Genomic DNA, 27,951 nt, shown 5'->3' with positions numbered 1-27,951 from the left:
CGTTCACCCAGGTAGAGTTGATGCAGAAGGACAAGCTAAGAACAAACACTCACAATTTCCACACAGGTTTATTCAATGAGAATTCACAATGTACACAAGGACAACAAAACAGAAAATAACACAAATCTCACTGCATTGGTTATGGCACATGAACAGGTCACTGCATTCTCCACTTTCAAACCTATGAATGAGGACGTCTGTTTCACCGCAGTGTTCGTAAGCTAGCTGCAGTGCATTTACTGCAGAACAAATCAAAAGCAACATTTATGGCTGAATCCTATCCAGATATCTGGACATAAATCTGTTGACTATGTGCACAAACTTTGCACCAGAGGAAAGCGTTTGTCAATAAGCATTACACATGTTTGTGTAGGGTTTGCACATTTGCTGGATATATTCGGAAATGTTATTCTTTGTGAAAGGATTCACATCACATTATACTAGAATCGGTACGAGCACGGTTTATAAAAAATAAATATCCATTTCTTACTGCTGAAAAATAAGATTTGAAAACGTCTTCCCAAGTAAGACAGTTGCAAAAATACAAAAAGGCGATTACTCAGGTGTTATGGGTTACAGATATCAGTGTTGGAAAATAAAAGAAGTTAAAAACAACATACATTTCACATACAATAACTAGTGTTTATGTTGCTCCTGGACGCTGAAATGTGTTGATGACTGCACCGATACTCGGAGTATTTCAATTACTCCATTTCCAACTCCAGCACTGACAAATACTGTATATAAAAAAGGTACTAGAGTTGTAAATGTGCTGTGTTATTTGTGGTAGTTCAGACGTAACTGCTACGTAGGATCACAGTGGTATATCCCTCTCTGAGACACATTTACTCTCTGGACATGTGGACAAGAATGAGAGGGTTTGCTGTTGTGTGACAAATCTTGACGGAGATATTCCGTATTCGTTTTTCAGATGTTTTGGGGGAAAAGCAGATGCACATTGTGCTCTGTGACTTCAATGGAATGGTCACAAACGAGAGGCCCAAACTGGGGGAATCCAGCACCTGTGACCCGTAAATCCATTCACCACTCTGTAAACTGTTTTTGGAACTACTTTCTACAAAGAAAATAGTCCCTATGAAATCAGTCTGTGTGTTCTGTTAATTACCCAGAGTAATCAGGACAGGATCAACGTTATAGCGACTGCTAGCTGACAAGTCACAAACAGCAAATAAATGAACCATTCACAGACAAGAAATATGGCTGCCGGAGCGTTACTGGGTGTCACCTGAGCTGAACTTAGGTTCAATAAGTGGGATGATCCTGTTTAGCACCATTACGAGGGGCTAACACACAAACTATTTATTCATGAGAAAAAAAAAAGACTTATTTACAATAGACAGAAAAGTATGTGTGGACAAAAGCATGACTTCGTCCAGTGTGTGTGTGTGTGTGTGTGTCTATCTCTTGGCGTGGCCGACGTAGCTGTTCTCGATGCACAGCACGACGTAGGAGCTGGAGCAGCTGCTGGTGCTCTGCTGGAGCAGACTGCCGCTCTGCAGCGACGACGCCATGCCGGTTACCGCCCGGTTGCCCACGCGCCACATCTCGCACAAGCTGTCGACGTGGCCCAACCCGGCGCCGGTTGACCCGTGCCACACCATCTTCTCTGGCCTGGCATTAATAGAGAAGAAGAAGCACGAATTTAGAAGGTTTTAGGGACTATTTAACGCTTACTTTTGTGACTTTTCTTGCGATTGTGTCATTTGGCTCACCATGTGCTGTCATTAAGAACATCTTTGCCATCAAAGGAGTAGATCGGCACGTTGTCCTTCATTCTGCCGTCATTGAAGGCGGCGTCCCAGTTGTCAAACAGAACCTCGTCCTGACAAAGATGAGAAAATTAGTGGAAAAGAACTTGTAGGCAGATTTAGTTGCCTTTGGACAGGCCCAGGCTAGCCGTTTCCCCCTGTTTACAGTATTTTGTGCTAAGCTAAGCTAACCAACTGCTGGTTGTAGCTTCATATACACTTTCAACTATTCCTTTAAATGGTTGCATAAACACCTTCAGGTTCACGATTGGCATTCGGTCCCTGTCGGCCTTGCGGACGATGCTGTGCAGATCCTGGAGTTTGGCGGACAGGAAGGCCCGGAAAGTCCCCTTCATCCCGATGGCCTGAGCCTGAGTGAAGCACATGTAGTCTGCACCGCGGATGCTCCGCATGGAGCCGGTCTGAGGGCTGTTCAGGGCGATGAGGTGGAGCTGTGGGAACACCAATATGCTCAATTGTAATATTCTATTTTACAGTAAAACCCAGAGCAGAAGATGTGCTGCTTTTAAAGTGGTATCTCTCACCCCTGGACCTGAGGTGTGACGGTGGACCGGAGTCTCGTGCACTGGAGGTGGTGGTCTTCGTTGGGGAGTGACTGGGTAACGAGTGTCCGGGTAGGCGGGACGTTCCTGGGCCGTATTCACAGAAAACCTACCGTCTGGTTGATTTATCCGGTCGGAGTAACTTGGAAACCTCGGATCTGTTGGAGCTGGGAACCGCGGATCCGGCTGATATCGTGTGTCAGGTTGGTGTTGGGGATCAGAGTGGGTCGGGTATCTGGGGTCAGAGTGGGTCGGGTATCTGGGGTCAGAGTGGGTCGGGTATCTGGGGTCAGAGTGGGTCGGGTATCTGGGGTCAGAGTGGGTCGGGTATCTGGGGTCAGGGTTTGACGGGTGACGCTGGTCCGGGTGACGCTGGTCCGGGTGACGCTGGTCCGGGTGACCCTGGTCCGGGTGACCCTGGTCCGGGTGAGGCTGGTCCGGGTGAGGCTGGTCCGGGTGACGCTGGTCCGGGTGACGCTGGTCCGGGTGACGCTGGTCCGGGTGACCCTGGTCCGGGTGACGCTGGTCCGGGTGACGCTGGTCCGGGTGAGACTGGTCCGGGTGACCCTGGTCCGGGTGACGCTGGTCCGGGTGACCCTGGTCCGGGTGACGCTGGTCTGGGTGAGGCTGGTCCGGGTGACGCTGGTCCGGGTGACCCTGGTCCGGGTGACGCTGGTCCGGGTGACGCTGGTCCGGGTGACGCTGGTCCGGGTGACGCTGATCCGGGTGACGCTGGTCCGGGTGACGCTGGTCCGGGTGACGCTGGTCCGGGTGCGACTGATGCCCAGAGTCGCCGTGGCCCGGACTCTCAGGTGGCCTTTGGGAGTCGTGTGCAACGGTGTCGGTGTTGGAGTGGTGGTCTGGGTAATAGGGGACGACTGGTGGGGGCTCCACGGCTGCTACCTCATTACCCTGAAGATAAAGAGCATCATGTGTATTAAAACATGACACATTATATGTTCTGAAGGAGAGAAAAAAGGAAAGATGACACTCACGTCCTCACTGGGCAAAGCAATGTAGCTCCCAAGCTGAAAAAAGAAACAAGACGACTCCATAAATATACATGGGAAGTATTTTTATGTCTCTCCTGCTGATTTAAAAAGGTATTTTATTACCTGGACTTGACGAACTCCATCTCGGACCCGTATGTAGAGATCTGTTTGTTCTATGACGTAGACCAGAGAGCCCTCAGGCTGTCTTCTAGCGGTGGCTGTCATGGTGTCATAAGACCTCAACACCGTCACCTACGAACGCAAAAGCCCTCTTAAAAGTGAACTGCTATGACGACTGTGTTATTTGTATTTCATGACATATTGTTAGATCATAAGGAAATGAAGCAGAAAACAAGTTGTCTCACCCCTGATGAGTATCCAGGTTGTCCAGGCACTCCAGGCGGTCCCGGAGGTCCAGGAATATTGATGGCTGTCATTGAAAAAGAGGACAGAAATCAGACGCAAGGATTAATAAATCACCTTTTGCAATAGTTGTGACACTTCTTTCAATGAATGGTTTGGATAGATACTGTAACTATGCTGTGTGAAAGTAGAAACACGCCGCAGTGAGTAAAGGCTGATTGTGACTCACTCTGTGTGCCCCTGTGTGCTCCAGGTAAGGATGCTGCCGGAGGTCCGGGCGGCCCTGGTGGTCCAGGTTGCCCATCATAGCCTCTTCCTGGTTGACCAAGTGGCCCCTGAGGGCCGGGTGGACCAATGATGGCCTCGCCTCTTGGGCCCTGATGGAACAAGGACAGAAGAGTGTTTTGGATTTGGACTCATTTATGTTTCTGACAGTGGGATCTTACCGGAGGTCCAGGCACTCCTGGGACTCCGACTCCGTTCCCTCCGTAGCGGTGGTCGTAATATCCTCCGGCCGGTTCTCCTTTCTCTCCTTTGTAGCCCGGTAAGCCTGGGTCACCTTTGAACTCATTCTGGACACATAAACATCCAAGACATATCAATAAAAATCATACTGACGCTCATCATTGAACCACAGACTTCAGAGTGGAATCTTACCCTTAAAGTGTAAATGTCAGCGGTTGATCCGGCACCTGGAACAGAAACAAAATGACTCGCTTTGAATTAGTCTAAAAACAGTTTCAGCTTTTCCTGCACACATCAGCACAGACGGAGAGGCGCTACCTGTAATGTCAAGTGTCCCCGGTGGTCCTCGATCACCTTTCACGCCTTTAAAAGCTACAAACAAGAGGAGCAGCAACAGAGTGTCAACAGGATAGCTGTTTCCAGTCTTTATGCTAAGCTAAGCGGCTGTAGCTTCATATCGAACAGACAGACGTGAGAGTGGCATCAATCAGCCTCAAACTATTCCTTTATGAAGTGAGTTTACCTGGGTAATGCCTGGAATGATCCTCAAATGGCTGAAATAAAAACAAAGATGATCGTTCATGAGAAGCAACATTTGGGGCGGTTTTACATCTTATTACTTTTAATATATGAACATTTAGTCTTTTATTTACTGGACATAAATAAGATAAATCCTCACTGCGATGAGGTCTGTGGTAACAGCAGGTCCTGGAGGTCCAGGGGGGCCCGGTGGACCTGGAGGACCCTGGGACACAACAACAAATATTGATTACTGTGTGCTGATGGCATGAAGATAAAAGCTCAAAAGCGAATGAGACTGAAATTCAAACTCAGTGGACTTTTAAATAAGACAAATCTGCGATACTCACAGCGTAACCAGATCCATATCCAGTGCCCGAGTCTCCCGTCGCTCCTTTGACCCCGTTCAGCCCCGGTCGACCCTACGATATAAAAACACATTGAAGAAGATGAAAGCGCCTATGTGTATAAATTAAACACATCTGACTCTGTGGACTCCTACTGGTAATGCAGCAGCAAATCTACTTACAGGTCTACCTGGTATCCCAATCTCTCCCTTCTGTCCTGAAGAACCAGAAGGACCCTGGAGAAGAAGAAAAGAAGCGCACAGGTTTATTAGACTGATTCAATGCTGTTCGTTGTTGTACGACATATCAGCAAAACACTCAAAATGTGCTAAATAAAAATATGGCACGCACTGTAGGTCCCTCAGGGCCAGGGGGTCCTCCATCGCCCTGTAAATGAATACATGAACACACTGTGAAAACTGGCATTTCATCACTGAATTAGATGCTTAACTTCCTGGATCTCAAAGAGAACACGCAGGACAGAAAGAACGATAGATGTAACATGTGCAGACATGTGGTGTATGCATCCTCGTGGCTCGATATCCGGTCATTCATAAAAGGTTTTTACCGGCCGTCCTGCCAGACCCCCGATGTACTGAGGTTTCCCATCAAGCCCCATGATGAGACCAGGCTCTCCTTTCTCCCCCTGAACAAAACAACATGTTAAACTCAAACCAGCGCTGCAACTAAACGAGACAAAACTAAAAAAGGTAATTTTCTGAAAAGAACTACTGCACAAAAAAAACATTCAGCATCTTTTAGAGTATGAAATGCAGAATAAAATCTAGATTATCTTACTCTAGGTGCATATCCTGGAGGACCCAAGTCTCCCTTGTCTCCTTTTGGTCCTGAGGGCCCCTGAATGAAAACACATAATACACTGACTTCCGTCCCTCTGATTTTCCAATCTGTGTGATATTGATAACGATACTTACTGGGAATCCTGCTCGACCAGGAACACCATTCCCTCCCTGAAGAAAAGAGAGCGATAAGACATGAAGAAGGGGAACAAATAATGTGCCAACGTGTTAAAACAACTTTAGTTTGGTTTAGCTTTCTGCTGAGTCAGTTAGGGAACAACTCACCTGCGACCCTTCGCTCCAATAAACGTCATTATACTACAGCAAGACAAAGTTAGGTCAGTTAGTGTGGAGGTGAACAAACAGCGACGCAGGCAGTGACTGTTAGTGAAGATGAGTAACTCAAACATGAAGCGATGGCAGGCTTTCATGTGGGGGTTAAGTTCATTCTTCATACGTCATGGACCTCTGACTCACATCGCTCGTCTCGTAGGCGGCTTGTCCTGGAGGACCGGGAGGACCTGGAGGTCCAGGAAGCCCTCCATCTCTCCCTGGCAGACCCTGCCACGAAAACAAAAACCATCCATAAGAAGAGCATATTGACGTGGTCATACAGTGAGAAGATGAAAAAGTACCTCTGAGATGTAGTGTAGTAGTTTACCGACGTAAAGCACTTGAGTAAATGTACTTGGTGACATTCCACCATTGGTTATATATATTCATTGCATGCAGACCAAAAGATGACAGCTTAAACAAATATATTAGCAAACAAACAATCTACATGTTTGAAATATGACTCACCAGCTCTCCTCTCTGTCCACTGTCTCCCTTTGCACCCTAAAAATATAAAACCACAATATCTGCAATCATGTCTAATATGTTACACTGTTCACAAAAACAACAACTCCCAGAATTCATCTGGCCTCATACCGGCTGTCCTGTGAACCCGTCGATACCTGGAATCCCAGGAGCTCCACTTGGTCCCTCTGTTCCTTTGTCGCCATGATTACCTGGCAAACCTGGCCGACCCTGGAAATCATGATAAAACATTATGAATACCAAGAATGTCCCTCCATTGATAACAACGGCAGCTATATTTGTGCTGAATTGTGCAGTACTTACAGGTAGACCTGCGACACCAGATGGACCCTGGAAGACAGAACACAGAAACATGAGGCAGGGCGTCTTCTGCACAGAGGAGGTTTAACGTTTCGGTGATCGGGTACCTGAGGTCCAGGTGGGCCATCGAGTCCGGGGAACCCGTTGTTTGTCTCGTATTCATCCTGGTTACTCTGTGAGGAGAGAGGAGAGGTAATGATGCGGTATAATCTTAGTATTAGTATGTGGTTCCTTTCTCGTACTGGCTTACTTTCTATACGTTTGTATGGATTCATTATGAGAAGAGCAGTTACATATTCTGTGTGTGGATTCACCACTAAAACTGCAGAAATGTGCATCATAAAGCCACACATACGCCTCTTTCTGTTTAATAAATCTCAACCATTGTGGAGCTGGGTGCCTACTCACATGACCAAAGCGGCTCGGTGGCCCTGGTGGGCCAGGGGGTCCTGCCGGTCCAACTGGTCCCATGGGACCTGGAAGCCCTGCCAGCCCAGACTGCCCAGAGGTACCTGGCAGTCCCAGGTCACCCTGAGCACCCTGAGGTGAGGAAGGACAGTTTGACTCCTGCTGTCAGCAGTTTAAGAGACTTTTAATGTAAGTGAGGAAAAAGAGGACATGCAAGAGCCGTGTGCAGAGATGCTCCCGACAAAAAACAGACAAGATATCACACTCAGGAGAGAGAAAGTAAGCACCTCACACTAGGTTGAGGAAGTATCAGAAGGAGAGAGGACTCGCTCACGGCGACGTATGTTAAGAGGTGAAACGGAAGCTGATAAAAGCTCGAGAGGAAGGAAACCACCAAAGCAGAGACCCCCCCAGTACCTGCGACCCATTACACACCGTAGAGGATGGAGCAAAGTAAGAAAACAGGCCGTTGAAAAAGTTGGAGTCCTGCGAGACAACAAACACGGAGGACAGAATCTATCTGGATGCACCCGCCACAAAGTCTGCATTTTGATTTCAAGTTCAAGAACAAAGATTAAGATTTGACTTTGAAGTCTAAACTCACCTTTTCTCCTGATGCTCCTGGAAGACCAAGCTCACCGCCGTCACTCTGGAGGGGGAGGATGTTTGTGATGAAGAACAAAATGAAAATATTCAGCAGTTGACATCAATCGGTGCTTTTCTCACCTTCTCTCCGGATCCTGTTTGACCTATTCGACCAGGAGGACCAGGAGGACCCTGTAAAAGCACACAATCAATATTATTACCAGTTTATTACTGACTTCACAAGTTTTACAAAACCCAAAGGGATGTATTAAAACAGTTTGACATGTCTGAAAAACCAGCAAACTCACTGGTAGCCCAGGGACGCCATCCTGTCCAGGTGGTCCAGGGGGTCCTAAAGCGACTGGGCCGTTGGATCCCAGTGCCACTGAAACCCCAGGAGGGCCAGGAGGCCCTGGGGGGCCCGGAGCACCAAGGGCACCCTGATAACAAATCAAACAGTCAATACGTTGTGCAAAAAACACAAAATCATGTTTCGTTTGGACGATCATCAACACACCCGGGTTTTGTCCAAGTCTGGGAATCCTGAGCCCTCCATGTCGGAGAACGTCTGTCAACACAAAGTAACATACAGTGACAAGCCTCGGAACGATAAAAGCTGAATGAATCGGGTGTTTGAAGTGTGGACGTACTGGGCGGTCACCGGTCCCAGGTCCAGCAGGTCCTGGTAGACCGGGGGGGCCTCTGGGTCCTGGTTGACCCTCTCCAAGCTCACCCTGGAAATATCACACATTATTACGCAAAATAAACCTGTTTTCTATAATATAATAACTGTGCGAGAATCAACACAATGCATCCATCTTATCCCACGACAACCTTCTGTCCGTTAGCGCCAGATGTTCCGGGACTTCCTGGTAAACCTGGTGGCCCAGCGAGACCCTGGGACCAGGAGCAAAAACAACAGAATTACACCAATGTTTGAATTATCAAGAGAAGTCCAGAACTAAATCTGTGCAACAACAACAAAGACGCTTACAGCGTTCCCATCTTCTCCTGGATCACCCTAAAGGAGAAGCAACAGTCAGTGAGTGACATTAAAACATTAAAACATTACGTTTGTGAAAAACAAGACCTTCTGTACTAACAGGTTCTCCATCAACTCCTGCGAGTCCTGCAGCTCCGCCTGACCCCGGTGGTCCAGGAGGTCCGGAGGGTCCAGACGTCTGCTGCACAACAGAGCCATCCCCGAGTCGAACCACCTCAGCTGCAGGCCCGGGAGGACCAGGGAGCCCAGCAGGCCCCTGAGCCCCGCGGTCTCCTTTATTGCCGGAGTATCCGAAGCCTGAATTACCCTGGTGAGGAAGCAGCACAGGGGTTCAGCGACAAATGACAGCGAATGAAAACGTTGCGTCCCTCAGTGTGAACAACGCCAACGTACCTTTGCACCTTTTTCTCCCTGAAATGAAGAAAAATAAATATTAAGTTGTGTGTGTGTGGTTTGCAGCTGATTTGACATTGCGTGCACACAGAGTGATGCTTCTACCTTCTGGCCTCCTTCTCCAGCCGGAGAGGCGGAACCGGAGGAGCCAGAGCCGGAGCCCGACTCTCCCTTCGGCCCTGCGGGGCCCGTGTTCCCCGATAGCCCTTTATCTCCTCTGTCTCCTTTCTCACCTTTTGCACCGCCGGGACCTGAAGGACGAGTTGGGAACGTCAGGAAGAACTTCAATGCATGGTGCAGAGAGAAGGCACGCTCGAAAGAAAAGCCAACGCACACACGGACACACATCTTATGCACTGAAAGCATTATGAATTACTGGATGAAAGAAAAATATAAAAAGAACTATTCAAGATGTTCATTGAGCTTTTTGAAAGGAATCAAGTGCGTTAAACATAATCAAATGTAAAATCTGAAATATGCTGCATGTGTATGGGGATATGCCTCCAATATTAAGGATCATTTTTACTCTGACACTACCACCACCGAAATGCACAAGTACATATTCACATGAAAGAACAAAGAGTCAAATATCAATTATTACATGCAAAACAAAACAAGTGTGTAATGAAAGAAGGTGTTGATGTGTTTGCATCGTGTTTGTGACAGTTGACGGGTTTCTCTCAGTAGTCTGGCGCCACCTAGTGGACACAGTTAGCTCAGTGGAAGCTGTGACTGCAATAACGAGGGTTAGATGTAGACTTTGACTCGGTAATGTCAGTGGTTGTCAGTGGATGTCGTGTCTAAGCAGAACAAACTGGAGACTCTGACTGCAGAATGTGTTGAATCAACCACATGTCAACCTCCACCAACATGCTCACAGCTCCACACACACCAGAAAGCCCAGCAGCTGGAGACGCACTGCTCATTCTATGCTGTGATAGGATGGCCACATGTCGATCAGGACATAATCCTAATCTGCACGACCCGATTCGTTTGCCCCCCCCCCCAGCGACCCACCTCTCGGGCCCGGTGATCCGGGCCGGCTGTTGTCCACCACCGGCCGCTGAAGCCCGACATCTAAAGTCAACACAAACACAACTTTACCGGCTGCACGGGGCCTGCAAGTGTTGGCTTGTAGAGCAGAGAATGTGCTGCCTCGTTAACATCTGTCTGAGGTGTTTGAACGAGGTGAAGGACAAAGAAACTTGTCGGATGTGTTAATCTGCGTGTCCGGGTTTCTGAAGTAGAGTTTAAAACCAAAAGTGAATTTAATTTTCTCCTTAAAAGCAGCTTCTTCAGCACTTAAGTGACATAAAACCAAAACTTCTTTAACTATCCACATGAGGGAGCTGCGGAGTTTCACGTTGGAACCCTGCAGCAAAGCTCCCCTCACTGTCAGGTCCAGACAAGCACCTTCTGCACGCATGTATGGATAAAAGCACAGCGAGGCTACAAGGTCTTTTGTTGGCAGCGGCTGCCGTGTGATTAAAAACTTCCATTCCACATTTTTCCGCAGTGCGACGGTCGACTTGGCAGCCGCACACTGAAGATTTGCAGTCGTAAGCGATTCCGCTGATGGCGATGACGAGCGTGTACCTGTTTCTTTGAGTCTGGTTCTATCGGAGGAGATCAGAGGGGGTTCAGGTACCGGCCGGAAGGAAGCAGGTGTGGTCTGGAAACACAATGCAGTCGTTTAAAATGGCCGAACAGCAGAAATCCCCAAACTTGAATGCCTCATTATCAGAAGTTTAACAGAAGCCACAGATAGCTTGATACTAAACAGAGTTATTCACCATCTGAAACAGTATTTAAAACACACAAACGCTGTATTCACACACACAACCTTTTAATGCAAGTGGTTTTAATTCACCTGAACCTCGAGTTCTGCAAGTAACAAAAGAAAAAAGTTGCATGCAACATTGTTTTACAGTGTTTAAACATTTGGCACCAGGCTAAAACAATCCTCATCACTGGTTCTTGGAGCACAGTTTGATGATTGATTTGTTGATGCAGGTTATCTGGAACAACAGAGCGCTTTTATTTTGAAAGTGCTGATCATGTGATTATAATTACATGAGGTGGTTGTGTTGGAAATCCTCCCAGCATGCACTGGGGCGATATATTAATGGACTTAATTCTCATGTTATGCAAGTTTCGTGCATTATTAGAAAGTTGATGGTGTTTTTAAATCTGTGACAAAAGCTGCAAACATTTGCAGCTTTCCTCAACAGCACATCAACCAGTTCATTAGATTTAAACAGAGATAATTTCACGTTCCACTGTGCTGCAACATGCTAACTTCTACATTCATTCATGCACTTTCATTTTAAATAGCGAAAGAAATGAAAAGACAAACCTTCACCGAGTGTCCCGTCAGTCTGCGGTCGCCTTCACCGCTGCCAAAGTCTCCAGAGGCCTACGAGGCCGAGAGAGAAAAGGCGTTTCACACAAACGCAGTTTCAATGAAATACTCAAAAACAACGAAATACTCACAGCGTCAGAGTCGTCCTCGTCGTCACACAGACGCTCAGCGGCCCGATGGTTTCCCAACACCTTCAGATCTGCAATCGCCCCCTGAAAACACACACACACACACACACACACAGTCTTATTTCTGTGTGACTCATTGTTTGTGATCGGCCATGACATTAGCTTCCTCTGAAATCTCCAAAGAGATGGAAGAAAAAGAGAAGGAGCCGGGTTAAGTCTGCCTGTTGCGCCCCAGACCGGCTACGAGGAGCCACAGGGAGATATTAAAGCGGGATCTGACACCCTCACACACCTGCTCTTTCAGCACACAGTGAATTACTCGGACTTCTCCAGCTCCCGTGGGTGACATTTAGAGGATTCATGGCTGGCTTTTCATTCGCTTCTGTCTCGAATGTGATGCGCAAACATCTCTTCAGCACTTGAGCATTTCCTCTGCTGGTACCCTGGAGTTTATGGTCAGAAGATGAGACTTCTCCAAATGCTACAGTGTCGATTTTATAGTCTGTAAAAGTGATCATTTTGTTACAAATGTTTGTTGCTTCAGCTATATAATGTACTCTAATGTTGTGCATCTATTGAACATAAAGGTATGTGTTATTGTTCCTTGTTTTCAGAGTTGGATATGTTCCTGTTCTTTATTTTAAGTCAGATGATTGTGCAGCGGTCTGTTGTCCAAATTTGGAAGACCCAACGGGTGTAACCTCATCAGTTCGTACCATAAATGTGTGACACAAATCCTCTTGTTTGTACCTTCATTTGGGATTCAATATATTACCTGGAACTTGTCATCGTCGGCTCCTCCTGCCTGACCCACAAAGATCGCCGCCCCGGCGTCGAGCTCCATGGGATCCGGCGAACGCTCAAACTTCACCACCTGTGGCTCAGAGTCGCAGCCCTGGTAGAAAGTCACCTGATCCTCAAAGACAGACAGCGAGAAGCGGCTCCAGGTGTCCACCAGGCTCGGCACGTCAAAGCTGGCGGCCTCGTACGAAGCCTCGGAGTCGGGCTCGGTGTAGAAGAACCGCACCCTCTGACGGCCGGACTGCACCGCACTGAGCTTGACGGCGATGTACATGATCCTCTGTGGCCCGTCGGTGATGGAGAAGAGCACGGAGGCGGAGGGAGTGGAGGGCTTGATGTGGAAGAGGAGGGAGAAGTGGCGGTGGAAAGGGTTGGGGGCGTGGGCCAGAGCCGGCTGGCCCGACGCCGCCGCTAAGGTGAAGACGTAGGCGGTCTCCCCCCTCGGCCCGTATGCCTTGGTGATCTCATCTGGTGGAGGGTCTCCGATTAGCTGGAACAGAGTGATGCCGCTCTCCTCTGCAGGAAACAAAGAAACAGGAAATTAAGAGGGAGAAAGTCGAAAGACATCCTTTAAAAAAAAGTTAGACAAGAACTGCCTTCAGATGCAGTCCTTTAACTGAGCATGAATGAACAAAATCACATGTCGATGACAAATTATGTCTTTTAAAGACGTTTCTCCTGCTGTAGGGATCATTGTGACACGATACAGGTTGGGATGTGTGAAAACTTTCACTGCAGGAAGTGCAACACGTTAGGAAACGGCTTTAAATGAGTCACCGACTCAACTGATCCAGGACGAGCGCCTGTGGAACAACAAACCCATCGACCCTTGAGGTCAAACTGCAAACCACAGATCAGTGGTCGCTGTGCACTGGTTTGGCTGACTAGATGGTTTAACTAATGCTGGATTGAGCTTTCTACTTTTATGCCACAGTGAGAACTAATGGAAAGAAACTGCTGATGTTCCAGTTCCCATAGATTCAAACAGCCCAAGAGACCAGCAGATAAATCAGCATCTCAGGGGAGGAAAGCATTTTGGACGGCGGACACTTCTCTTGAGGACGGCCTGTCATCACAGATTCATGAGAGGAGACGACCAAAACAGTACAATGTGTGCATTAAAAAGGGTCACGGGGGTCAGAGGTGGTGGGGGTTTCCCAAGGTTTAATAATGATGTGAAAGTATTACATGCAGCTCAGTATAGCGTTCAGTCAAAGAACGTAGAGGAAGCTGGAACTCTGACAAAGACCAGCTGCCTGCAAAATGAGAAAATCATAATGTCGGGGGACACTTTCAGTCATGCATGAAGCACAGGACGCACAGATTATGTGGCTAAACTTGGCAGAAAATGAGAATTAGAAGCTTAACTTGACTTCATTGATTTTGAAAAACTGTTGCAACTTTATTTCCTGTTCCAGCCTGAAAGTGAGACAAAATAAAATAGAAAAAGAAACATCACGTTCTTCTAATTTCACTCACAGCGTTTTGGCTGTTTCTGTTTTTGCACACCTTTAAACTTGCTGAGAGTAAAGTCACATTCCACATCTCATAACTGCACATCTCATAACTGCACATCTGCACTCGCCCACTGAAAATCCTCAACACTTGTTGCATGAATAGCGGTGTTATGTGGCGTCGAGCTGCGCAGCAGCTACAGCTAAGCCGGGATTCTGTGGGATCTCATCCAATTGGAGGACACGCCGGGTGGTCAACTTCCCACTGAGGGCACCTGCTATTGGTCCATCTCAGTGACACAGCTGCTGCAGCTGTTGCATAAAATCAGCTGGTCAAATTATGTAGAATATATTTTTTTTATATCAAGAACTTCCTCATCAGCAGCAGCATTGTAACTTCATATCCTGTTTCACTTCACACTTCATCGTACACTCTCACATCTGGAAGCTGTCCAGTCCAACCACAGCTCTCCCACTAAACAGGCCAGTTATGGCTCCCATGAACAAGAACAATGTCTGCAAACTACTCCGTCATGCCAGCTACACACTTTTCTAATTTCCTGATCAGAGTTGCAATCTCAGTCTCAGGCTCTGAACGTATTTACATCTTTCCTGGGAACCAAAATGCAACGCAAGCGATATGACTAACAAGGAACGATTTATGCTTTTCAGGCATTTAGACCCCTAAAAAATATTCTATTTAAACTTCAAGTCAGTGATCAGCTGCTTCTTATTCTGTAAAGTCTCAAAAGAGCACAGATGGAAGCTGGCATGACACCCAAACGTGTGAGCTTTGCCTCTGACACAGTTAACCCTGCTTCTGTCTGCTAGCCTCTTCATGCTAACAGGGCCCTTTGTGTGGAGGAGCAACATGCATAACACATGACCTCATGTATTCTGTTACTTCAGTGCCATGTCTGTTTTTTACAACATGTAACCCCAGAGAAATTCAATGCCTGTTTCACCGTGTGAAGAAAGAAAAGATGCTGCCAGTGAAGAGAGGCTCACACAGACAGATGGAGAGGAAATGCATGTCAGATGTCCATGGGAAAGTGGACCACGAGGGATTCTACGAGGAAGCATTGACCGAATCCGGCCCAAAAGCCTGCACACAACATGTCGGTTAAAACAGGCTCCTCCAGGAGTTTAGGAGTGTAAAGTGCCTCCTCAGGGGGAAGAGAAACAGCTTCCCTGGAGGCCAAGAAACAAAGGGAAGAGGCTCAAATAATCATTTTTAAATCTGCAGGAGACCAGACTTTGCATCTCTTTTAATTAGCCCAAACTAACTTAAATGCATCTGAAAATCTTATCAAACTCAGTGAAACAAACTTGATGAAATACTTGCAGAAACATAAAGCAGAGAAATATAATTCCATCCAGACAGCAACAAGGTGCATCTCACAATACAATGCAAGGGTCAGATAACTTGCTTAATAACAACAGAAGAAGGACTGGATTGCTATCGATATCACTGCTGCAGTATTGGTATTTTTGGAGTCGGACTTCAAGGCACATTGCAAACTAAAATGACCGAATGTACAAGATGAAAACCCTCTCATTCCTCGTCTATAATTACACACAAACATTGCACGCAAAAGGTTAAAGAACATTACTCCATCATCAAAGTATGCACCACAGAGCGTTCTGCTTCTACCTCCATCTGAAAGCTGCAGTCCTTGTTTGGAAAAGTAAACACTACGAGGAATCTGAGATGTTTATTCAGTTCACTGCTTCTCGATCTAAACACCTCAGTGTCTCTGTCAGACAACAAACATGCCGGTTAAACCGGTGGATTCGAGCATTAACACCCCCAGCGGCAGGTCTACCCTCTTGGGACCGAACCATGGACTTCACACACGTGAACAGCAGAGTGGCATCACTTCAAACGCAGCTGTGACATCTACAGCTTCCCTCCCCAGGAGGACCTCAATCCATGTTTGGATACACAGAGCCGAGAGCGAATTAAAGCCGGCTGATGGGGATCAGCGAGGAGTTCAGGTCGAAAGTCTGGTTTCTTGGCTGCATTCCAATTTAAATATTCTCATGCCGCTGTTTTGAGTCTTGAAAGGCTTTTAGTCTCGAAGCCTAAACTTCTCTTTTACAGCCACAGAAGACATTTTACAACAGTCTTACAAGCCGACTCCTCATGACTAATATATTTACTTTTGTAGTTAAAATTGGTGCGTTTTTCCGTCACACTTTATTTAACGCCCCCTCTGTTTTCCACATTTGTTGCTGTGGCTGCAGGAGCAACAACCAGCGCTCCACTAACTCGAAAACTGCAAATTTCAGGCAAACAGGAAGGACTCCGATCAATGCTGTATCATTAAAAATTGGCCCAACGTGTGCAGTTTAAAACGATTGAAGTGTTTTTGATGAACTGACCGTGAACCACTTTTCTTATAGAGCGGGTAATTCCCGCTCGTATAAAAGTCTCCGGCCCACTTTGTCCCACTCGGTCTCTGCTCATCTTCCAATGGTCGAGCGAACACTTAATTCCCGCCCATCAAATGTTACTGGTGTGAGAGGGTAGGCCGTGCCCTCTGACCTCTGGCAGAGACGCCACCGAGTCTCATCCCAGTCACAAGGCCCTCTCTTGTTACTTACCGCGACGCCGTTGCCCTTTCTCCCAAACCGAGCACACAGTCGTCACACTCTTTCTTCTGGTGCGGAGCGTTTTCCCACCCACAGCCGCGATCACGAATGCCATCCTCCACACCACAGACGGCCCAATTGTTTCCCTCGCTGTCCACACAGAACTCCTCGCCAGCTGATCAGAAATATGGTTAAGTAGATAACCCGGGACAGAAATGGGTGACTGGCATGCAGGAGTAGGACGTGACGGGAGCAATGGAATGATTATTGTTCGACCACACTGCTGCACGTAGGAAACCACAAACCAAGAGAATGGCGCATAAAGACTATCTGTCTTGTATCCCTGATAAAACATAATGTCCCTAAACCAAAATAAGTCAATTGCAGTCAATTGTAATTCAGAGAATAACTCAATTCTCCCCCACATAGAGGACTGTAGATGCAGGAGTGTTTAACAGTACGGTTTATATCCGAGCTCAAAGGTTACCCAAACAAGAACCCTGCTTGTGGAAAATTACAAAACTATCTGCCTCTTAAACCCAGAATATTTACATTCAACGTCCCTGTGGGAAAACACATGATAAAGATGGTTTTTAAAGTTCATGAAGTCTATGAGACACAATTTATGGCGCCACCGAAAGACTCTGGAGCATTTCCTGTCTTAAGGGTTTAAGGGGAAAGGCTTCTGTTTATGTATTTTCTAAGCTTATCGTAATATAAATGAACTGGGAAACCTTTGACTCAATGCAGAAAGTAATTTTAAGTGGATTTATGCAGCCTGAATGGACATAATCATAGAATAAGTTGCATTTGAGCTAGTTTGGTCTTCAATATAACTTAAATAAAAGGCTACAAAGAACCTGTGACGACATCCTCTGGACGTGTGCAGTGGACAGAAAGCCACAGTGTCAACGACGGCTTGTTTTGCATGTTTTAACACATCAATTGCAGATTATTTGTACTTTTCATTATTGGCAACCGTTTTCCACCTTCCAGGCATCATTTAGTTTCACTGCACGTCTCGGAGATTCAACGTGCAGAGACTTGCAAGACGCCTCCGTTGGAGCATTCATCCGCGTAAACATGTCAAATCAATCTGCACCTACAAATGCAACAAAAATGTAACTTTGACAACAATGGAAGCAGACATGATGTTTACTGTGATGGATGGCTTGAAAGGGAACTCAACCAGACAGAGTTGATTGGGACGGCAATTTAGATAACAACAATAAGCATCTGTGGGTGTGGCGTTAAAAAGATGTGAGCCTGTCAGACCTCTGCAGCCTGCTGCTCATCTCTGCATAAGGCTCCGGGCTACATTAGCTGCTACTAGCGCCAGGTTCTGACCTGGAAGAACAATGTGTGAATTAAATATACAGAAAATAAAGATTTGGTCCTTTCCGTGAGCTCCTAACTCAAGTCCCTGCAGGTTGAATAAATGTGCCAAAGATTGCTTAGAAATTTGCAATGAAAGCATTTTTAACACTAAACGTTGTTTGAAAAATGGTCAGCTGTGATTAAAACATGCAAAATCATGTTTGAAGAGAATCACGACAGCCAAAATGTGCTTGGACACGTGTGTTACCAAAACAAACACACAGAGGCTGAAACGCTCAAACATGACATCGGATTCAAAATGTATCAGACGGGATACATTCTAACCCGCCGGGGTTACCTTTCATGTTACTAACTGACGCGCACGCTCTCTCGGGCAGCAGGTGGCACTCCACCGGGAGACGTCCGTTCTCCAGGGACGCCCAGCAGCGGTCCTGCAGCACCTGGCAGAAGCTGCGACAGGGCAGGTAAAGGGGCGCCGGGCACCTGGGCGCCAGCAGGAGGCAGAGGAACCACTCTGCGCTGTGGTGACACCTCGCCCTCGTGAGCCACGCCCACTCCTGTAGGACCGCGCCCACCTCCTCCACAGATGTGTGGTTGAAAAAGTTGGGCAGGGTGAAAAATTTGGGGCGTTTGCCGGAGCAAATGGGCCAATCAGAGGGCACCGGGAGACGAGACTGGTCAGAAGCATTGATGCGACTATCAGGGGAGGTTAGGTCAACTATAATCCTGGTTAAATTAAGAGCCAGGACGTTATCACCTTCTACATCTGACCTAAGATCAGACCCTGACCCATCCTCGACCCCGATCCCAGACCCCTTTCCCACCCTCTCCTCTCTGAACCGGTTTGCATTACCCGTCGTGCTAGGGCTAGCGCTCTCCACCTTCTCGGGCCGGCCTCCGTTAGTAGTCCTGGCGGTCGGGGTCGGGGTCGCGTCCCACGCCTCCACAAATTTACGGATTCCTGTATCCATGTTGATAATTTCTTCCCAAACCCCAGATAAGTTGTCATCCTCCTCTTCTTCCTCCGTCAGCGTGCCATTGGCTGTCGCGTTGGCAACCGCGGTTCCTGCTGGCGTTGTCAGCACTGGAACCTGGGTGGTGTCCTCTCGAACTGGGGTCCAGAACCAGGCATCCAAGCTCCCAGCACAGAGAACCAGGAGAGGCAACAACGTCTGGATCCTCAACATGCTGCTGGCTCCTGCAGAAGTCCTCCAAGTGTCTCAGCGTGCAGCGGCACTCCAGTCCACAGAGTCCTCTCACTATTTCCTCAAGCGCCACCTGCTCGCCAGCCGGTCAACAGTTAAATCCAAGCAGTTTAAGAGGCCACTTAGCGTCCACTGCATGAAAACCAAGACATAAAAACTCTGCTCACTCTCAGAGACCCTCCCACGAAATGCAAACCTCATGAGAAAGCACTTACATGGGCAGGGGGAGACCCAAAGTGTGGAGGCAGGCTTGCGTCGCCGCTGATGGAAGTCATTGGTTACTCAAAAGTTGCCCCAACTCACTAAAACTCCTCCTCTGTGCGAGTTGATGAGTGGGTCCCCGAAGACCTTCTCTGCAGCACGGAGAGAAAGCATGCAAGCGTTGGTGTTACCACAACGACACACCCGTTCCTGCACGGAAATAACCTCAGGGAAGTATGGAGTTTTTAAATACATACATAAGCCATAATGGACAGGTTTAGTTCACATTGTGCCACGCGTATAGACACGGGCATCAAGTTCAGAAGCAAAATGCTGAACTGCAGCTTCCTCACAGTACGTTTACAGTAACGTTTGCCCAATATATTCCATTTAAAGAGGCAACAGAGAGGTTATTTCATCGGTGAGGTTTGCAGAAAATGAGAATAAATGCAAATAAAAGTAATACAAATCAAAGTGAGAGTAGAGCGGTGGTTCCCGACATGGAGGGTTCATCTAAAAGGGGCACCAGGGGAGGAAATACTCATGATCATGAGTATTATCTGTCCCTTGTGGAATACTTCACACTAAAATTCACCCGAGACGAAGGTTATCAAGTGCACGTGGCACACAAGACAAAAGTTGAACAGTGCACGCTGCTGCTGACAGCTTAAGATAACACAGAGAGCTGAAGTTGAGAAGAGAAATGGTTTTGGGAACAAACGTGGTGTTCAGTAACACAACACTGGCATGTCTGTCTGATTTACTGCCGTGGAGGGGGCAACCAAAACAGGCATAAGTGATATTGTGTGTGACAGAACTAAACACTCTGGTGTATTCTGATATCGCTGGGTGGAAAGAGAGCAGAGCAGCAGGAGAGTGAGGCATGAATGAAAGACGGCAGCTGAGAAAGCGAGGGCGTATCCCATTGGATCGATGTCTTAAGCTCCTCTCCCGGGGGACCGGCTCCATTACCTCATCGGAGAAAATCCTCGGAAAACGCAGCACATCCAGGTTCTCACAGATGGGCGATACGGAGGGATCCCCCCGCCTACACACCCTTTTTCTCCCAGGCCTCCTCCTCCTCCACACAGCCCTGTGTGCCCCCATCATCCAGCTACCCGCCTCATCTGCCAAGCTAGGACATCCAGCTGTTACACATTCCAGCCCTCAGACCTCCCACGCCCACGCTGCATGACATGTGGAGCTTTTGGAAAACTGTTGCATCTTGAGAAATTGTGCATCGCGGATAGTGCTGTCAACATATGTGCTAATTCTGCAGGACACCGAGCAGGAAAAGAGGAGCAGAGCTTCAGATTGGATGCTTTGGAGAGTGTGTGAAAGCCAGCTGTCCCTGAAGTCTAAACGCTAAATAATGAGGGGATCAGCTTTCCTTCAAAGCCTCTTAACAGGTTGATCAAGTCAATCTTGACTCGTTTATCCTTTTAAAAAGGATGCTTCACACTGTACGCACCAGCAAGCACGGAAAACAATCAACAGAAGAGCTCATGTGTCTCAGTCTTGCAGTAATTCCCAAAAGCAATTACAGAGTGTGTGTTTGGGGAGAAACTAGACTTCCTGTCTACTTTGAGTTCCTTTTTTTCTTGATTGTGCCGTGAGAATTATTTATTTTCTTCACCACAGCGGGAGAGTAAAAAGCATATGTTCATGTTCAACAAGCTCGTCAATAAATCGCCATAAATGCCCTGCAGACTCTCCCACGCGCACGTTATCCCTCCCTCTGTGTGTGCAACACATCGCTATCAGCTGTTCTGACCTGCACAGGGCCACTGGTAGGGCAAGTCAACACCACGGCTTCAGCCAGTTAGTGACGGTCCGTTGTATTAAATTCACTAAAGAACACTCATCAGCAATGGCCTTCCTCTTTCCTCCTACCAGCGCACAAGTGTCCACATACTTGTAGCCATGCAGGCTAGAAAGAACGGCTACTTTGTCATCGAGCACTGAAAGACATTTGTCTCAGAGAGAGGAGGTTAAAGGAACGAGGGAGTGTAGAAATTGCAGCTGTGCTAAATTACCAGAGTGTCTAAATATCCCAAACCTCAACTAATCTTCATGGCAACCACATCCCCCCCGGTGCTGTAGGACTGTTCTAGACTCATGCGTGTTTTACGTCCTTAGACCTGCAGAAACATTCCTCTGCATTCTGTTTCAATTGATTAAAAATCTCCATATTTGGGGATTAAGTTTCTGTCTGACACTGTGAGGAGGCGGTGCATCGAGTCCAGTCTGTCTCCACGATGTAATCACAGTGATTGGTTGCATTTCTGTCTTTACAACTTGTTGCACAGACCACCAATTTAAAGGCCAACAGACTTTTAGAGGCGTTCATCGTCAACCTTTGCCTCATTTAAGCTCTTTGTTGAGTCATGAAGCCTCTCTCACTCTGCTTCTCGTCTGCTACCCTTTATCTCACGAAGAGAACGATGCAGGATGATGGCAGCACATGTTCCTGCTGGTGTTTGTCTTCGTCTCACCGTGTTATTAACTGCTGTATCGTGTTTCTACCGCACGGTTCTCACGCTCGGATGTATGTTAACCAGAAAACACTGGTGAGGAAGCACACACGCTCAAGAGCTCAAGAATTAGCTCGTGCTTTCTGGGACTTTGAAAGTGAAATATTGAGCTCATGAAATCGTGTATGAATCCTGAAACAAATGCAAAACTAAAGATATGAACAAATTGAGGACTTCCATGGACCAGCAGGTGGCAGCAGCACACAGGTCAGTCATCACATTTCATTCTTACGTCAGGTTATATAAGAGGGCTGAAGGTTTTTGTATCACTGTTTGCAGAAACTCCAGTTTTGGTCATTGTGTTTATTATGCTCTTAATAATTGCAAGCACTTTCCAACCAGTTTCTCTTTTACCAGAAGCACGTTCTGACCTGTGCTGATCACGTATTATACTGTAACCTGTGGTGTTTTCTTGCAGCTGGAAGATGCATGCAGATGTAACCTCTGTGAAGATGTCTCCTGGCTAAATGAATCTCTCGGGGCTGGTCAGGCTTGTGGTAACAGCAGGTTTATTCCACATCTGCATTTATGACAAAGGACAACATGGAAGAATGGGTCATCTTGCGGACAACTGCGCATGCTCTGTCTTCAGTAAATCCTCCGTCACGTTCAGGATTACCCATAGTTGACATTGATACAGTGATCGTATAGTGGGGTTAATTTCATTTAAATAAAATAGCCGAAATAGAACATAAATTGTCTCTCTTAAATGTATGAGGAGAATTACAAAAGTATATATAACCAAAAATATATTTATACAGATTTCTCACACTGAACTGTTACCTTTTTCATTTTATAATAACAATTGTATAACTGAGTAAACATGTAGACGATAGAACATACTGTAACATACCTGCATTTATGACAAAGGACAACATGGAAGAATGGGTCATCTTGCGGACAACTGCGCATGCTCAGTCTAGAAAGACGGCATCAAGTTAGTATTAGCTAACGTTAGCTGTATTGGCGACATTTTTACTGGCAATAAAACACATAAAAAACATATAGTTAATTTAATAAAAACATGGCGAATATTATCTAAGACAAATAATATTCAACAAAATAAAGCCAGCTCAACTCTTGTGTACTTTTAAAGTTAGTTAACATTATATTGTCCACGGACATTCACAGACCCGTTACCATCAGTAAATCCTCCGTCACGTTCAGGATTACCCATAGTCCTTTGCGTCTAGATTACCTCATAGTCCTTTGGGGATATTCAGTGCAGGTACACATTTATAACAGCAGGTGGCGGACTTTTCCCATTTAGCGGGATTTAACCTGAACCTCTTCAACTATGTTACACAGACAAATTCTTAGACAGAATGTGGTTGAACATCTGCTTTGCAAACTCCAAACTACTGTATTTCTTGTTTCCTGCACAGAGGAAATGCTGCCACCTGTTGTATAAAGTCTGGAGGACCACAGAGACGAACTGATGAGTCTCTTTGCACCAAATCTGGACCAATATGTGTAACTTGGTTTAAATATCGCGTGAACAAACCTAGAAACTTCTTCATCGCGGCAGTAAGTCACCGACACGCCTCACTGATGTCTCTCTGTGCTTTACAGTCATCTAATAACTCAAATTCTTCAAACCAAAGAAGCAAACAAGTCCTCCGTGGGGCATCTGGGCAGAAGTGCAGCAGAAATCAACACCCATGACACTCAACACCCCCCCCTGTCCGTACACCCTGCGGTATGTCGAAGTGGGTTTTTGGCACAGACAAAAGCATTTTCAGACCAGAGGGTGTGAGACGGTCCCCCTTATCGCGCCTCAATGCACGATTCATCAAGCAACACGGGAGCTCGAAGACAAGACAGTCGACTCCTTGTCTGTTGAATGAGGACGCTTGTTGTATCGGAGGAACAATGGGAGGTGAGTGTGGTGGCTTCTTCTGAATGCGAGGAGGAAACAAATGCAGATGTTTTGTTCCAGAGAGGAGATGAACACCAGAGTGATCGACAGCAGACAATTAAAAGCAATTACGGAGCGTTTAACGTGATAGAAAAGGTCATTTTAGCGCCGTGTTGACGTAAATTCAGCTGTCAGAGGTACATTCTTGCAGCATGAGCCTGAAGAGACGTGACAGTCGGGGCCCTCGTAACTTGAGGCCTCAGTGCTGCAGGTGGGTTAAAATTCCTGCAGCTCAGATACTGTACTCGAGGGCAAGTGTGCTCATAACCCCACAGACGATGGAAAGATCCTATCGAGTCTGACATGCTAAAAGTCCCACCACCTCTCCCACAGGAGCAGACGCACTGCTTTTTTTGGGTTGTTTTGTGTCTTTTGTTGTCATTTTGTGTGTTTTTGCCGTTCTTTTAAAGTCTCTTTGTGGTTGTTTTGTATTTCCTTGTGGTCATTTTGACAAATGCATCCATTAAATTACAGCGCAGAAACAAGTTGCAGTAAATAGAGTATGCGTCTTAACCACTGGACCAGCAGAACACCCAGAAACAGATCATTTCCCCCACATAGCTACTGACCAGCCTCTCTTCATGCAGCTTTAAACAGTAACACTGTCATCACCTTCCTTTATATGCGGAACACAAGGCCAGAAAAACCAGAAGAACTCAGTCATTAATCTCTGCACGTCTGTAAAGCTGTGACCAGTTTGAATCACTCTAAAGAGCTTCTTGGGTGTCCGTGGTGGAGACGATGAATAGACTGATGCGATGCGCCGTACATGGAATAGATGACAACGGAGGAGTCGGCTCTGCTTCGGGGTTGAGGGCAGTTCAGCCTGAAGATTTGCACGAAGCAAGAGAGAAAGGCTTCACTGTAGCCAGTAAACCTTCTTTATGTGAACTAGAATCAAGTGAGCCGGTAAATAAAGCTGCTGATTAATGTCGAAGAACAAAAAGCTCCTGTTTGTGAGGGTTGGGTGCAGGGAGCGGTATCATGGCTTGTATGTTCAAGTGCAAAACCCTTTGATATGAAACTGGCTTCAGGCTAAAGTTGATCTGCTAACACTCACTGCTTACGCCTGCACAGCCCTGTGCAGTTACATGTGTTTTATCATTTTTAATAGTTGGAAAGTAGAAAAAGATCTTCTGTACTTAGAAGACTCTCTTGCACAGGAAGGGACTTGTTTTAAGTTTCTTGAAAGCAGAAATCTGTTGGGATTAGAAATAAGACAGTAAAGCAAACATGAAGCCATTAGAAGCAACGTGTGCTGCTCAGACACGCCCAGTCTTTGTCTCATCGCCACAAGACTCACTGGAATCAGGGGAAACAACAACCTTGCAGTTTGTTTCAGGGATCTTAGCTGACGTTAAACTAAATATCTCGCTTAAGGGCACCTCTGCTGCATCGTTTGGTTTCAGGACACACAAATCCAAAGCTCCGACCAGAAGCCAGATTCTTGCTCCCGCATTCAGAAATTAGGCTCAAATTAACCATAATCGTCACACACTGTTTGTGGGTAACCAGCTGATTAGATCGTAGAGAGCAGGAGCAGGTGGGAGAAGCAAACCGCAGCCACCAGTATCCCCATCATCTCCACCTCTAAGCCACCAGCTCTGCAGCTGGGAAAACAAAGCATTCAGTAACGGAGAGCAGCGTCTGACCCAACGCCTCAGATGGCAGATTGCATAGAAAGATGGAAGATGGAAAGGAAAACATCCTCTCGCCCCTCAGCATGAGATCATACATACACGTCCGCTGGCAGCAGGTAGAAAGCACCCGCAGCTGCCTTTAAAGTCCTGTACAGTGACAGTATCATTATTTACATGCTGATTTAAAAGGGCTTTGATGTTTCATGCCATCTACAGGTCTGATCACATGTCACACGGCTGAACTTGAGACGCACGCAGGAGAAAAGCTGTAATCACGCATAAAAATGGGAGTTAACCGCGGTGAAGAAATGTGCTCGAGGCTGCGTGGAAGAATAAAGAGAAGCTGCTGTTTACTCAACCTCCTGGTTCTCTGCTTCAGATGTGCTGCTAGAGGAGAGAAACTGCTGCAACAAAAGCTTCTTCTTTTACCCAAATGTCTAAATGTGAAGAGAGAACAGCCTTTTGTGGGGAAAAATCATCTGCCGTGCAGGAAATAAGGCGTTTACTTTTATTCCCATTTGTTGTCTGCTTTGATAGAATACAGCGTTGTCAACAATGTCAACGTGCAAAACTCCTGCAAAACGGGCTTCTGGAGCACCACTGCTGGTGTAAACGGACAAAACGGACAAAGTGGAATAAGATGGACTTCTCTCAGTGCAAAACGACTTCAATTCTGACAATCTGACACGAAAATCTGACGGATAGGTTTCTTCATCTGCTCTGCAAATATCTTTGTGTCATTCAGAAATAAGAAAAGTGCAACAAGAGCAACAGAATTACTTTCATCACCGAGAGCTTTCGTCTGAGAGCAGATCTTTACATCAACTCCTTACAAACAATGGACACGCCTGAATTCTTGTGTGAAGTCTGTCGGAGGGTTTCTGCATGTGTCTCTACATGAATGTGTGGGCTTGAATGCCAGCACAACGTTTGTGGGTTTTGTGTCGAGTGTGTGCATGTGTGTGTGTGTGTGTGCATGTGTGTGTGTGTGTGTGTGTGTGTGTGTGTGTGTGTGTGTAGGTGAGGAGGGACACCACAGCCAGGTAACATTTAGCAATGAGGATGAAATGCGTACCGACAACGAGCCCTGAAGAAGGGAAAATACGAACAAACACACACACACACACACACACACACACACACACACACACACACACACACACACACACACACACACACACACACACACACACACACACACACACACACACACAAAGAAAAGCACCTTCACAAGTAACATTCCTCCCAGCACTGATCTTTAATTATATACTCTACACCTAAATATTAATCCTAAAGAAGTGACGATGTGTAGAATATAATGTTAGTAATAAAACACCAGCACAATCTCAGGGATGGATATCCGGGCCAACCGCCGGGCCTCGAGGGGTCAGGGGGTTCCTGCATGGACCAGATCCTCTACAAAGAGACACCAAGAGAAGCAAAACAACCACAAAGAGATGCCAAGCTAAAAGAGACGCAAAACTGTGTACAAAATGGTGCTAAAGCAAACAAGCTTCATGAGGAAACCTGACAAATGCAGCGTACAGACAGTAAATGTGCAGCTGGAGACAGTGAGGTACAGTAGGAGATGAGTTGAGCTTCATAACTCTCTATTGACAAGTCCAGACATTCACATCAACCACGGCCTCATTCCTGCGTGAAAGAACCTCAGCTTTGAGGTCACGTGTCAGCACACAGCAGCTCATTATTCAGAGGAACTCAGCAGAAGTGAGTGAACATGTCTGAGTTTAAATGAAATAAGAACAGTATGAGGGTTGTCTGAGATGAGATGCGCTGTAGAGCCAATTTTAAACCAGACGCTCCTTTAAAAGACACCGAACTTGCAGAAGCTTTGCAGCAACATTTTCTCTAAAACACAGTTAATGTTTACAGACGTGCAAAAGAACAACAGAGTAACTGAATAATGCGGCTTCCACTCACTTCTGCGCTGAGACGTGATCTGTGGGACCGCCACCAGGAGGATGCAGGTATGCAGGGTCAATAACGACCACCTGCCGCATCGACGCATCCTTCAACCGTTTCTAATTTATGATTTTGACAAATAAAAAAACGATTTGAATCCTTTCAGAGACTCGGAGTTGCGCTCATCTCCAGCGGACACTTCCTGCAGCTCGTGAGGAAAAACAAATCACTCTCACCGACCCGCTGTCTACCTGGAGGCTGGGTGCACCTTTACGCACAGCAGCGCAGCGCAGCGTGCTGATGAGCTCGCTGCCAAAGCTGGAGGGAACTTCCTGCGAGTTGTTTTCAAAGTAAAAGCTCTACTGAGGATCAGTTTCTGCAGCAACGAAATGGTAAATAAATAGATCTATATGGATTATTGCTTTATTAGTATTATATAATTAATTATTCAGCGGTTTGTATTCACACTGAAAGCAATATTTGACGATTTAAAGTTCATTTAATTTGATTAAAAAGGTTTTGAATG

General features: G+C 46.5%; 1 protein-coding gene across 7 annotated transcripts; it reads right to left on the bottom strand.

Annotated features, from left to right (window-relative positions):
* Window positions 1–49: 49 nt before the first annotated feature.
* Window positions 50–27,688, bottom strand: LOC306797000 (uncharacterized protein). Of its 7 annotated transcripts, none has more exons than XM_079296139.1 (43): window positions 27,444–27,688; window positions 12,592–13,133; window positions 11,820–11,900; window positions 11,683–11,742; window positions 10,923–10,998; window positions 10,344–10,403; window positions 9,432–9,577; window positions 9,327–9,344; window positions 9,034–9,240; window positions 8,925–8,951; window positions 8,765–8,827; window positions 8,581–8,664; window positions 8,448–8,498; window positions 8,239–8,370; window positions 8,072–8,122; window positions 7,950–7,994; window positions 7,781–7,831; window positions 7,346–7,477; window positions 7,045–7,110; window positions 6,941–6,967; window positions 6,749–6,847; window positions 6,620–6,655; window positions 6,296–6,379; window positions 6,104–6,136; window positions 5,954–5,989; window positions 5,817–5,876; window positions 5,587–5,664; window positions 5,370–5,405; window positions 5,201–5,254; window positions 5,022–5,093; window positions 4,832–4,897; window positions 4,676–4,706; window positions 4,471–4,524; window positions 4,345–4,379; window positions 4,134–4,259; window positions 3,917–4,064; window positions 3,690–3,754; window positions 3,448–3,576; window positions 3,328–3,360; window positions 2,315–3,244; window positions 2,024–2,221; window positions 1,734–1,843; window positions 50–1,632 (listed from the first exon to the last, which is right to left on the bottom strand). In XM_079296139.1, the coding sequence occupies exons 1-43, from the start codon at window positions 27,529–27,531 to the stop codon at window positions 1,419–1,421; spliced, it is 4,734 nt and encodes a 1,577-aa protein (XP_079152265.1). In that variant the 5' UTR covers window positions 27,532–27,688; the 3' UTR covers window positions 50–1,418. The 7 variants fall into 7 exon arrangements, with proteins under 7 accessions (XP_079152265.1, XP_079152260.1, XP_079152266.1 ...); XM_079296134.1 differs by lacking the exon at window positions 27,444–27,688 and adding an exon at window positions 18,858–19,392; XM_079296140.1 differs by lacking the exon at window positions 27,444–27,688 and adding an exon at window positions 18,342–18,460.
* Window positions 27,689–27,951: the final 263 nt, after the last annotated feature.

The sequence above is a fragment of the Melanostigma gelatinosum genome (genome assembly GCF_949748355.1).
Source record: "Melanostigma gelatinosum genome assembly, chromosome: 24".
Classification (NCBI taxonomy): domain Eukaryota; kingdom Metazoa; phylum Chordata; class Actinopteri; order Perciformes; family Zoarcidae; genus Melanostigma; species Melanostigma gelatinosum.
This window is presented reverse-complemented; position numbering and strand designations above follow the sequence as displayed.

Coding starts and splice junctions, on each gene's coding strand:
- LOC306797000 (XM_079296135.1), bottom strand. CDS start 19,191: ATGTTGAGGATCCAGACGTTGTTGCCTCTCCTGGTTCTCTGTGCTGGG. Junction 5,094..5,200: donor TTGGGATACCAGGTAGACCT/GTAAGTAGATTT, acceptor TTTATATCGTAG/GGTCGACCGGGGCTGAACGG. Junction 3,577..3,689: donor AACCTGGATACTCATCAGGG/GTGAGACAACTT, acceptor TTGCGTTCGTAG/GTGACGGTGTTGAGGTCTTA.